Source organism: Nomascus leucogenys, chromosome 10 (assembly GCF_006542625.1).
Source record: "Nomascus leucogenys isolate Asia chromosome 10, Asia_NLE_v1, whole genome shotgun sequence".
Taxonomy (NCBI): Eukaryota; Metazoa; Chordata; class Mammalia; order Primates; family Hylobatidae; genus Nomascus; species Nomascus leucogenys.
In genome coordinates, this window is record NC_044390.1 from 44,095,015 (window position 1) to 44,108,685 (window position 13,671).

The following is a 13,671-nucleotide window of genomic DNA, read 5'->3' on the forward strand; positions in this document are numbered from 1 at the left end:
ACACAGCAGACAGTCATTACAAAGAAGAAACGCCACTGCCTTGTGATAAAGGCTCCTTTTACTAAACTTAGAAGAGTAAGGTTGTGTATTTATCCTGTATCGTGGAAACATTCACTTGTTTATTTCCTGGATAATGTTTAACTTTGTTTATAACCCAAACTGTTTGTACTTTACCAATTGCAATTAACTTATTTCATGTCCCATTTGTCGAATTATGCAAAATATAACCTTTCCTCGGAGAATTGGAACACTTATCAACACGACTCATGCTCTAGTGATGGGCAGGACTGGCTGCAGGTTTCTCCCTGGCCGGAAGGGCTGGGCCTTCCCACCCCACCTGGACAGTGCATGAGACGCGGGCCCCCCTGTGCCTGTGCCTCAGCACAGGTCTGCAAGGGCTGGGCCTTCCCACTCCAGCTGGACGGCCGCATGAGCCCGCATGGGGCCATCTTCTGTGCCTGTGCCTCAGCACAAGTGGTTCTCTTTGCTTTCAATGCCCCATCTGTTCTACCTGGTGACATCCTAGTTACCCCACGAAGCCCAGAGGAAATGACCCTTTCTTTGGCAGCTTTTCTGGTCTCCATCTCTCCTTCCTGGCCCATCGTCCCTGCACCAGTGGAATCACCTGGCTTCTCCTGAGACCGCCCATTGTGCCCCCTCTTTGGCTGGAGGATCCACTTTTCCACTTTTTTTTCTGTTTTTTGATTTATTTTGTTTTTTAAGAGACAGAGTCTCACTCTGTCACCCAGGCTGGAATGCAGTGACACGATCATAGATCATTGCAGCCTCAATTTCCTGGGCTCAAGGGATCCTCATCCCTCGGCTTCCCAAAGTGTTGAGATTATAGGCCACAGCACCCAGCCTGGAATGTTCACTTTTGTAGGTACTTCTCCTGCTTAGGCTGATGGGCAATTTATTTTACCAACATCCCTACTTTATACAGATTCTGTGACTGTAAGCACAAGGATAGTGGCGAAGGCAGTGTTGCGGCTGCCCGGCACCTCTCTGAGGGCTCAGCTGGGACGTTCACACACTGTGGGGATCTAAGCAGACTGCGCTTTCCCTGCCCAAACGTGACACTGTAAATCCAGACAGGCCTCAATTCTGTGTATATTCTGGGTTAAATATATTCTAAAAGTCAACAATAGATAAAAAGCCAAAATAACCCACCTTTGGATTCCATTCCATTTCGTTGTCAGCAGGTTTCACCCTACAGACAATAAACTCCACAGCCTGCGGAGGAAGCACGTGGAAATGTTCTGGGAGATGCAGCAGCTGGTCCCTTGTGACGAGCCCTGTCCTGCCTTCGTCGATGAACTCTACAAGGATGTCATCCAGGGCCCAGGCGTCTTCTTTTTGGCTCACTTCCAACACCTGAACTCTGGAGAGCAATGGGGCATCGGTTCAACGCAGAGATTCCAGAAAGGATCATCTTTGTCTCAAATTACCATGAAATGGAAAACATATAAAAAGACTCCAAAACGCCATGATTTTACTCTATGCTAGAAATAAAAAACTAAGGCCTTCAGAAATTCAAGTGGTGGATTCCATAAGTATAAAAACATGTACTTTTGAATAAGAGTAAATCCTTTTATCTAACAACATAATAAAATTAACATAGCAAATTAAAGTCTCAAAGTTTTTTTATTTTTTTCCTTTTGTCTTTTTTGTTTGTTTTTTGTAGAGACAAGGTCTTGCTCTGTGGCCCTGGCTGGAGTGCAGTGGCATGATCATAGCTCAATGCAGCCTCGACCTCCTGGGCTCAAGCAATCCATTCACCTCAGCCTCCCAAAGTGCTGGGATTACAGGCATGAGCAACGTCACCTGTCAAGTTTCAAAGTTTCTGAATTCAAGGTTATCACCAAGTGGTGCCAGGTGTGGATTCAAGGGAAGTGGGTACAAACCAGCATGTGATTCAGACTGACCAGGTTAGAACAAACTATGCCAGTATCGAGCTGACCTGACACCACATTCATAACATTGCCAAGGATGTTTTCTTATCTGTAGAATGGGAATGACGCCCACTTGATAGGAACTTGGCAAGAATTAAGTGAGTTAAAGATGTATATGTATGTCGCACGCAGTGATGGCTCAACAGGTCACGGTGTCACTGGGTTCAGGAGCCCGGGGAAGAGTTTCCCACAAAGAACTGGAGCAGGCATCTAGGGGGACACCCCGCTGTCACCAGGCTCACATACACATTCAGTCAAATGGACAGAGGTGAAAATTGGAACTCAATACCATTTAGTTACCTCATGCTTCAAAACTTTACAGATGAAATAAACAGATGTGTTACCTGTGAAAAAGCGTTTTTTCTGCTAATCCATACAATCCAAACTTCTCCACCTTTTCCACAGTTGTTTTATTAGAATCCTTAAAATATTCATTCATTTCAGCATTGAGAGTTGCATAAAGATCCATGTGTTTATCAATTATACGGCCAAAGTAATTTGTTGCATTCAAAATATAAAAAGGTATTATCTGAAACATACATAGTAAACATGACCAAGAAACAACCTTAGTCTAAACCGGATATGTACACACTCCCTGTATCTGCAGAAATCAGTACCCAACCTAAGAAACCAAAGCTTAGCAACGTGGATTTAGAAAAAACTAGGAAGCTAGCCAAAAAAGCAAGGCAAAACCAATACCTCACACAGTCATAAAGAATTAGAGTTTCACCTTAAATCTAATGGAAGATTTTTTTTATTTTGCAAATTTCATTATTTTAAAACTTCATTATTAGGTATAAGTGTTCCTTTGCTTACCTTCTAACTGCACTTTTATAGAAATTCTTCTTAAAATAGCACTGCTGTCTCTTGAGACTTTCTGATCTTTTTTAGGTAACAAGATGCATTTTATTAAGAGCATACTGTATACCAGCCTCCAGGGTTACGGGGATTTAACTGTGTCCTACAGGGACCCTTGGCAATCCAGAAGTGGACAGAGAGGCCACAGCTTGTGTGTGCTGGAGAAGACAGCCCTTCACAGGTTAGAGTAGGCAGGGGGACTTGTGTGTGAGGAAAAAGTCAGTGTGCAGAGGGCAGAGACGCTCTGCATGAAGGGAGGGAGCCCTGGCTGCCCAGAGCAGATGCCAGGAGTGAGAACTAGGCACTTGGCAGGATAGGGGAGAGGAATGGGCTGGCGACACCCACAGGCACCAGTGTCTGTGCCTGTGCAGGAGGAAGCGGAGGGAAGCAATAGACTTGAGAACAGAGAGCTCTAGAAGAGGCAAGAGGCCCTCCCTGGAAATGGGCTCAGCCAGTGCAACAAGCGAGCCTGGAAGGCTTTACCTGCCTCCACAGTGGGTGAAGGCTGGAGCCCCTGTGAAATCTCCACACTGTCCCTCCAGGGACAGGAGGGATGAAGGAAGAGAAAACCAAGTAACAGTTCGGGAGGGGAACAGGGCCAGGGAATCTCAGAAATCTGAGACACTATGTCACCATATTCATTTTACACAGCACATAAAAAACAGAAATGGGAACTCCATGAAATCAGAAAAGTTACCCTGACCCACACCTCCTCCAAAATGTCAAGAAAAATTCTATCTAAAAATGAGCAATAGCAAAGTAACGAGGTCAAATCTGATATGAAGTCATCATAAAATAACAAAATGTATAATAATATATAAAAATAATTAAAAAGAGAATAAACAGCAGAAGAACCGTTCCTACAGACAATGAAACCTGTTAAAAAGATACATCCACAAACAGATCAAAACTATAACCTTCAAGAAACGCTGCTTTTAGTTTGTTAACTAAGAAAACAATGCATGTATAAAAGAGTAACAGTTGAGAGAAGAAGGCGTCAGACGATCAAACTACTCTGAGCTACGGGAGGAAATTCAAAACAATAGCAAAGAAGTTAAAAACTTTGAAAAAAAATTAGAAGAATGGATAACTAGAATAACCAATGGAGAGAAGGGCTTAAAGGAGATGATGGAGCTGAAAGCCAAGTTTCGAGAACTACGTGAAGATTGCAGAAGCCTCAGTAGCAGATGCGATCAACTGGAAGAAAGGGTATCGCTGATGGAAGATGAAATGAATGAAATGAAGCGAGAAGGGAAGTCTAGAGAAAAAAGAATAAAAAGAAATGAACAAAGCATCCAAGAAATTTGGGACTACGTGAAACGACCAAACCTATGTCTGATTGGTGTACCTGAAAATGACGGGGAGAATGGAACCAAGTTGGAAAACACTCTGCAAGATATTATCCAGGAGAACTTCCCCAATCTAGCAAGGCAGGCCAACGTTCAGATTCAGGAAATACAGAGAACGCCACAAAGATACTCCTCGAGAAGAGCAACTCCAAGACACATAATTGTCAGATTCACCAAAGTTGAAATGAAGGAAAAAATGTTAAGGGCAGCCAGAGAGAAAGGTCGGGTTACCCACAAAGGGAAGCCCATCAGACTAACAGCTGATCTCTCGGCAGAAACTCTACAAGCCAGAAGAGAGTGGGGGCCGATATTCAACATTCTTAAAGAAAAGAATTTTCAACCCAGAATTTCATATCCAGCCAAACTAAGCTTCATAAGTGAAGGAGAAATAAAACACTTTACAGACAAGCAAACGCTGAGTGATTTTGTCACCACCAGGCCTGCCCTAAAAGAGCTCCTGAAGGAAGCACTAAACATGGAAAGGAACAACCGGTACCAGCCACTGCAAAAACATGCCAAATTGTAAAGACCATCAAGGCTAGGAGGAAACTGCATCAACTAATGAGCAAAATAACCAACTAACATCATAATGACAGGATCAGATTCACACATAACAATATTAACGTTAAATGTAAATGGGCTAAATGCTCCAATTAAAAGACACAGACTGGCAAACTGGATAAGGAGTCAGGACCCATCAGTGTGCTGTATTCAGGAAACCCATCTCACGTGCAGAGACACACATAGACTCAAAATAAAGGGATGGAGGAAGATCTATCAAGCAAATGGAAAACAAAAAAAGGCAGGGGTTGCAATCCTAGTCTCTGATAAAATAGACTTTAAACCAACAAAGATCAAAAGAGACAAAGAAGGCCATTACATAATGGTAAAGGGATCAATTCAACAAGAAGAGCTAACTATCCTAAATATATATGCACCCAACACAGGAGCACCCAGATTCATAAAGCAAGTCCTGAGTGACCTACAAAGGGACTTAAACTCCCACACAATAATAATGGGAGATTTTAACACCCCACTGTCAACATTAGACAGATCAACCAGACAGAAAGTTAACAAGGATATCCAGGAATTGAACTCAGCTCTAAACAAAGTGGACCTAATAGACATCTACAGAACTCTCCACCCCAAATCAACAGAATATACATTTTTTTCAGCACCACACCACACCTATTTCAAAATTGACCACATAGTTGGAAGTAAAGCTCTCCTCAGCAAATGTAAAAGAACAGAAATTATAACAAACTGTCTCTCAGACCACAGTGCAATCAAACTAGAACTCAGGATTAAAAAACTCACTCAAAACCGCTCAACTACATGGAAACTGAACAACCTGCTCCTGAATGACTATTGGGTACATAATGAAATGAAGGCAGAAATAAAGATGTTCTTTGAAACCAACGAGAACAAAGACACAACATACCAGAATCTCTGGGACACATTCAAAGCAGTGTGTAGAGGGAAATTTATAGCACTAAATGCCCACAAGAGAAAGCAGGAAAGATCCAAAATTGACACCCTAACATCACAATTAAAAGAACTAGAAAAGCAAGAGCAAACACATTCAAAAGCTAGCAGAAGGCAAGAAATAACTAAAATCAGAGCAGAACTGAAGGAAATAGAGACACAAAAAACCCTTCAAAAAATTAATGAATCCAGGAGCTGGTCTTTTGAGAAGATCAACAAAATTGATAGACCGCTAGCAAGACTAATAAAGAAGAAAAGAGAGAAGAATCAAATAGATGCAATAAAAAATGAAAAAGGGGATATCACCACCGATCCCACAGAAATACAATCTACCATCAGAGAATACTACAAACACCTCTATGCAAATAAACTAGAAAATCTAGAAGAGATGGATAAATTCCTCGACAAATACACCCTCCCAAGACTAAATCAGGAAGAAGTCGAATCTCTGAATAGACCAATAACAGGTTCTGAAATTGTGGCAATAATCAATAGCTTACCAACCAAAAAGAGTCCAGGACCTGATGGATTCACAGCTGAATTCTACCAGAGGTACAAGGAGGAACTGGTACCATTTCTTCTGAAACTATTCCAATCGATAGAAAAAGAGGGAATCCTCCCTAACACATTTTATGAAGCCAGCATCGTCCTGATACCAAAGCCAGGCAGAGACACAACCAAAAAAGAGAATTTTAGACCAATATCTTTGATGAACATTGATGCGAAAATCCTCAATAAAATACTGGCAAACCGAATCCAGCAGTACATCAAAAAGCTTATACACCATGATCAAGTGGGCTTCATCCCTGGGATGCAAGGCTGGTTCAACATACACAAATCAATAAATGTAATCCAGCATATAAACAGAACCAAAGACAAAAACCACATGATTATCTCAATAGATGCAGAAAAGGCCTTTGATAAAATTCAACAACCCTTCATGCTAAAAACTCTCAATAAGTTAGGTATTGATGGGACGTATCTCAAAATAATAAAAGCTATATACGACAAACCCACAGCCAATATCATACTGAATGGGCAAAAACTGGAAGCATTCCCTCTGAAAACTGGCACAAGACAGGGATGCCCTCTCTCACCACTCCTATTCAACATAGTGCTGGAAGTTCTGGCCAGAGCAATCAGGCAGGAGAAGGAAATAAAGGGTATTCAATTAGGAAAAGAGGAAGTCAAATTGTCCCTGTTTGCAGATGACATGATTGTATATCTAGAAAATCCCATTGTCTCAGCCCAAAATCTCCTTAAGCTGATTAGCAACTTCAGCAAAGTCTCAGGATACAAAATCAATGTACAAAAATCACAAGCATTCTTGTACACCAATCACAGACAACAGAGAGCCAAATCATGAGTGAACTCCCATTCACAATTGCTTCAAAGAGAATAAAATACCTAGGAATCCAACTTACAAGGGATGTGAAGGACCTCTTCAAGGAGAACTACAAACCACTGCTCAATGAAATAAAAGAGGATACAAACAAATGGAAGAACATTCCATGCTCATGGGTTGGAAGAATCAATATCGTGAAAATGGCCATACTGCCCAAAGTAATTTATAGATTCAATGCCATCCCCATCAAGCTACCAATGACTTTCTTCACAGAATTGGAAAAAACTACTTTAAAGTTCATATGGAACCAAAAAAGAGCCCGCATCGCCAAGTCAATCCTAAGCCAAAAGAACAAAGCTGGAGGCATCACGCTACCTGACTTCAAACTATACTACAAGGCTACAGTAACCAAAACAGCATGGTACTGGTACCACAACAGAGATATAGATCAATGGAACAGAACAGAGCCCTCAGAAATGATGCCGCATATCTACAAGTATCTGATCTTTGACAAACCTGACAAAAACAAGAAATGGGGAAAGGATTCCCTATTTAATAAATGGTGCTGGGAAACTGGATCCCTTCCTTACACCTTATACAAAAATTAATTCAAAATGGATTAAAGACTTAAATGTTAGACCTAAAACCATTAAAATCCTACAAGAAAACCTAGGCAATACCATTCAGGACATAGGCGTGGGCAAGGACTTCATGTCTAAAACACCAAAAGCAATGGCAACAAAAGCCAAAATTGACAAATGGGATCTAATTAAACTAAAGAGCTTCTGCACAGCAAAAGAAACTACCATCAGAGTGAACAGGCAACCTACAGAATGGGAGAAAATTTTTGCAACCTACTCATCTGACAAAGGGCTAATATCCAGAATCTACAATGAACTCAAACAAATTTACCAGAAAAAAACAAACAACCCCATCAAAAGGTGGGCAAAGGACATGAACAGACACTTCTCAGAAGAAGACATTTATGCAGCCAAAAAACACATGAAGAAATGCTCATCATCACTGGCCATCAGAGAAATGCAAATCAAAACCACAGTGAGATACCATCTCACACCAGTTAGAATGGCCATCATTAAAAAAACAGGAAACAACAGGTGCTGGAGAGGATGTGGAGAAATAGGAACACTTTTCCACTGTTGGTGGGACTGTAAACTAGTTCAACCATTGTGGAAGTCAGTGTGGCGATTCCTCAGGGATCTAGAACTAGAAATACCATTTGACCCAGCCATCCCATTACTGGGTATATACCCAAAGGACTATAAATCATGCTGCTATAAAGACACATGCACACGTATGTTTATTGTGGCACTATTCACAATAGCAAAGAGTTGGAACCAACCCAAATGTCCAACAACGATAGACTGGATTAAGAAAATGTGGCACATATACACCATGGAATACTATGCAGCCATAAAAAATGATGAGTTCGTGTCCTTTGTAGGGACATGGATGAAACTGGAAAACATCATTCTCAGTAAACTATTGCAAGGACAAAAAACCAAACACCGCATGTTCTCACTCATAGGTGGGAATTGAACAATGAGAACTCATGGACACAGGAAGGGGAACATCACATTCCAGGGACTGTTGTCGGGTTGGGGGAGGGGGGAGGGACAGCATTAGGAGATATACCTAATGCTAAATGACGAGTTAATGGGTGCAGGAAATCAACATGGCACATGGATACATATGTAACAAACCTGCACATTGTGCACATGTACCCTAAAACCTAAATAAAATAAAAAAAAAAAAAGTAATGACAAAAACTCCAATAACTTTTTTCACCAATCTAATATAAAGTCATTGGAAGTAGAAAAAAAAAAAAAAAGAGTAAAAGATCAGAATTACAACAACTTCGAAATGAGGTGACAGAATGCAGGAAAGAGTTAGAAATTAAAAAAAAAAAATTCAATAATGAAAACTGTAGTGGGTTGGATGGTGACTCTCCCAAAAGAAGTATGTCCATGTCCTAACCCCCAAGGTCACTGTGACTTTGATCTGACTTGAAAACAGGGTCTTTGCAGAGGTAGTGAAGTCTGCAGACTGAGAGATGGCTCTGGGTTATCCAGGTGGGCCCTCCCTCCAATGAAACGTCATTTATAAGGGGCACAGAGAAGAGGAGGTCGTGTGAAGACGCAGGTGGAGAGAGAGTGACAGTGGCTGCCGGCTGAGATGCAAGGATGCCAGGCGAGCCACAGGCCAGGTCACCTTCTGGAGGCTGCGGAGGGGCACAGCCCTGCTGACACCCTGATGTTGGACTCTGGCATCCAGGAACATGACAGAAGAAATGTGTGTGGCTTTAAGTCACTAACTCGGTGGTAATCTTTTACAGCAGCCTAGGAAACTAACACAACAGATACTGCCCTAAGGGAAACAGGTGAAAGGGAGAGAAATTGCATGCTCAAAAAGAAATGAATAAATTAATAAAAAAGGATTTGAAAGAAAATAAAAAAATTCTTAACTTGGCAATTCTATCTGCACCTTATTACAGAATTTTCCTCAAAGAAATTATCATGAATGTCTTGAAAAGATTCATGTAATCACTGTATTGTTATTATTGTTTTAAAAATCTGTTTGTAGAGACAAGGTCTCAATGAGTTGCCCAGGCTGGTCTTGAACTCCTGGCCTCAAGTGCTCTGCCCACCTCAGTCTCCCAAAATGATGAGATTACAGGTGTGAGCCACTGTGCCCAGTCACTGCATTATTTTTAATGGCCCCCAAATAGAAACATTTTCTGAAAATATAATTGAAAAAAAAAATCCTTAAACTGTCATCCATTACTGAATTTGATCTTGGCTTATAAATAAGCTGGGGCCCTGAAATAAGGCGCCTTGTAAGGACACATGCCTCTGGTTGGATTAATGGTGGTATGTTAATACTGATCACTGGAAGGCATCATGACATCTACTAAGATCCTGCTTAACACATAAAACACGTTTATTAACATGACTATTGGTCAGAGGACACAAGCACCTTTTACTGAACCTACTTTAATGTATCCAAATGAAGGTACGGCTTGGCTGGACAGTTTCCTGGGCATGTCCGTTTCTGGATTAATACGGTGTCGGTCAGGACAGATCCTTTTGTCTCTGAAAATGAAATGACTAGATTTACCATAAATAAGTAATAATTGTTAATGTGAATTTTAATGCTTTCTTCAGAAAATTAATCTGCAACCTAAATCAGAGAACTTTTATTCCAAATACCCTAAAGATTGAATAACCACATTGAATATTTCAGATGACATTAATAATATACAAATAAGTAAAAATGGATTTTGCATTTTAATTAACACTGAAAAAACTTAATGAGTTACTTCATTATTTCTCTAAAAAACTTTTTTTTTTTTTTTAAGAGTTTGGTCTCTTGGCCGGGTGCGGTGGCTCACACCTGTAATCCCAGCACTTTGGGAGGCCAAGGCGGGTGGATCACGAGGTCAGGAGATCGAGACCATCCTGGCTAACATGGTGAAACCCTGTCTCTACTAAAAATACAAAAAATTAGCCGGGCGAGGTGGCGGGTGCCTGTAGTCCCAGCTACGCGGGAGGCTGAGGCAGGAGAATGGCGTGAACCCTGGGGGGCAGAGCCTGCAGTGAGCCGAGATCACGCCACTGCACTCCAGCCTGGGCGACAGCGAGACTCCGTCTCAAAAAAAAAAAAAAAAAAAAAAAAAAAAAGAGTTTGGTCTCACTCTGTTGCCCAGGCTGGAGTGCAGTGGCAAGATCATGTCTCACCACAGCCTCTTAACTCCTGGGCTCAAGAGATCCTCCCTGCTCAGCCACCTTATTTCTCTAGACATTCTAAAATGCATTATGTAAACGAACAAAATATATTTCCAAAATAAAGACTGAATTAGAAATACACTGCCATAATACACAACAAAGGCCAATCGACCTCTAACCCAGAAGCCGTTCCTTAACGACAATGCTGCTTTCACATTGAGAAATAGTTGAAATTGCCGTTTTAAAAGTCAGTATTTGAGGCCGAGCGCAGTGGCTCGTGCCTGTAATCCCAGCACTTTGGGAGGCCAAGACAGGCAAATCAACTGAGGTCAGGAGCTCGAGACCAGCCTGGCCAACATGGCGAAACCCCGTCTCTACTAAAAATACAAAAATTAGCTGGGCATGGTGGCAGGCGCCTACTTATAGTCCCAGCTACTCAGGAGGCTGATGCAGGAGAATTGCTTGAACCCAGGAGGAAGAGGCTGCAGTGAGCCAAGATGGTGCCACTGTACCCCAGCCTGGGTGACACAGCAAGACTCCATCTCTAAATAAATAAATAAATAAAGTCAGTATTTGGCTGGGGATGGTGGCTCATGCCTGTAATCCCAGCACTGTGGGAGGCTGAGGAGGGCAGATTACTTGAGGTGAGGGGTTTGAGACCAGCTTGGCCAACATGGCAAACCCCATCTCTACTAAAAATACAAAAATTAGCCAGGTGTGGTGGTGCACGCCTGTGATCCCAGCTACTCAGGAGGCTGACGCACAAGGACTGCTTGAACCCAGGAGGCGGAGGTTTCAGTGAGCTGAGATCATGCCATTGCACTCCAGCCTAGGTGACAGAGCCAGAGACTGCCTTAAAAAAACAAACAAACAAAAAAAAAAAACTCGGTCTTCTTAAAGCATAAATAGAAATGCTGCTAGTAACACATTTAATGTACCACAATTCAAAAATGTTAATGTCAACAGTTATCTTTAAATTCAATCCAGCAGCTATATATCAGGCACCCATGCCCCAGCCTCAGCTGTCTGTGTATCAAGCAGTGGTGTTGTGTCTGGATCAGGCAGAGAAGCCCCATGACTGTCAAGGTACCCATGCTCTCCAAGCTGATCAACACAATCAATGCAGTCCCTAGCAAAATTCCGCAAGGTTTCTGAAGAAACTAACAGGCTCATTCTAAAATGTATGTGGAGGCTGGGTGCAGTGGCTCACGCCTGTAATCCCAGCACTTTGGGAGGCCGAGGTGGCGGATCAGCTGAGGTCAGGAGTTCGAGATTAGCCTGGCCAACATGGTGAAACCCTGTCTCTACTAAAAATACAAAAATTAGCTGGGCGTGGTGGCACATGCCTGTAGTCCCAGCTACTCAGGAAGCTGAGGCAGGAGAAATGCTTGAACCCAGAAGGAGGAGGTTGCAGTGAGCCGATATCGTGCCACTGCACTCCAGCCTGGGAGACAGAGCGAGACTCCATCTCAAAAAAAATAAGATACAAAAAGTAAAGTGTATGTGGAGATGCAATGGATTTAAAATAGCCAAACAACCTTGATGAGGACCAAAGCTGGAGAACTCATACACCAGTTCCTAAGGCTTGCTATAAGAAAGTGTAGTACTGGTATAAAGTTAGACCAATAGGCCAACGTAACAGAACAGAATCCAAAAACGGACCACATATACCATCACCTGGCTTATGGCAAACACACTAATGCAGTGAGAACCGAATGATATTTTAAACAAACGATACTGCAGCAAACCATTATCCATATGGAAAAATCAAACCTTGCCCCAGATCTCATATTACACATATAATTTTTTTTCTTTTTTCTTTTTTTTGGACATAGGGTCTTATTCTATCGCCCAGGCTGGAGTGCAGTGGCACAATCACGGCTCACTGAATACTTGACTTCCCAGGCTCAAGCGATCCTCCTACCCCAGGCTCCTGAGTAGCTGGGACTACATGCGTGTGCCACCACAGCTGGCTTATTTATTTATATATATATAATATATAATATTATATAAAATATGATATATATTATATAATATATAAATATATAATATATATTTATTATATATATTATATATTTGGTCTTGAACTCCTGAGCTCAAGTGATCCTCCCACTTCAGCCTCCCAAAGCGCTGGGATTATAGGTGTGAGCCACCATACCTGGTCATACATACAAACTAATTTAATATGAATTATAAGTGTAACTAGGAAAGCTAAAACTACAAAGCTTCTAGAAATATAGGAGAATGCCTCCATGACCTTGAAATAGACAATTTTTTTTTTTTTTTTTGAGATGGAATCTTGCTCTGTTGTCCAGGCTGGAATTCAGTGGCACAATCTCTCACTCTGCCACTAGAGTGCAGTGGCGCGAACTTGGCTCACTGCAACCTCCACTTCCCAGGTTCAAGTGATTCTCCTGCCTCAGCCTCCTATGTAACTGATTATAGGCATGTGCCATCACACCCAGCTAATTTTTTTTTTTTTTTTTTTTTTTGAGACAGAATCTTGCTTTGTCTTCAGGCTGGAGTGCAGTGGCGTGATCTCAGCTCACTGCAACCTCGCCTCCAGGGTTCAAGTGATTCTCCTGCCTCAGCCTCACAAGTAGCTGGGACTACAGGCACGCACCACCACGCCCAGCTAATTTTTGTATTTTTTAGTAGAGATGGGGTTTCACCATGTTGGCCAAGATGGTCTTGATCTCTTGACCTCGTGATCTGCCTGCCTCGGCCTCCCAAAATGCTGGGATTACAGGCGTGAGCCACTGCACCTGGCCGAGATAGGCAAATATTTCCTATAAGCACACAAAAAAGTAACCTTAAAATACTTCATCAGGCCGGGTGTGGCCTTTTTCTTCTTGATAAACACTCCCTGTAAAAACTGGTCAAAAGACCTCAACAGGCACTTCACAAAAAGAGGATGGCCAACTGTCCCACAAGCCTAT

The 13,671-nt window shown here is 41.9% G+C and overlaps 1 protein-coding gene across 1 annotated transcript in view; it reads right to left on the reverse strand.

Moving 5' to 3' along the window:
- Positions 1-13,671, reverse strand: part of TDRD12 (tudor domain containing 12) — a 110,186-nt gene that overhangs the window by 16,701 nt on the left and 79,814 nt on the right. The window contains exons 22-24 of the mRNA XM_030820248.1: positions 10,000-10,099; positions 2,297-2,481; positions 1,171-1,381 (exon numbers count right to left, since the gene is read on the reverse strand). Coding sequence (XP_030676108.1) covers positions 1,171-1,381; positions 2,297-2,481; positions 10,000-10,099 — 496 coding nt within the window. The remainder of the gene's footprint in view (positions 1-1,170; positions 1,382-2,296; positions 2,482-9,999; positions 10,100-13,671) is intronic.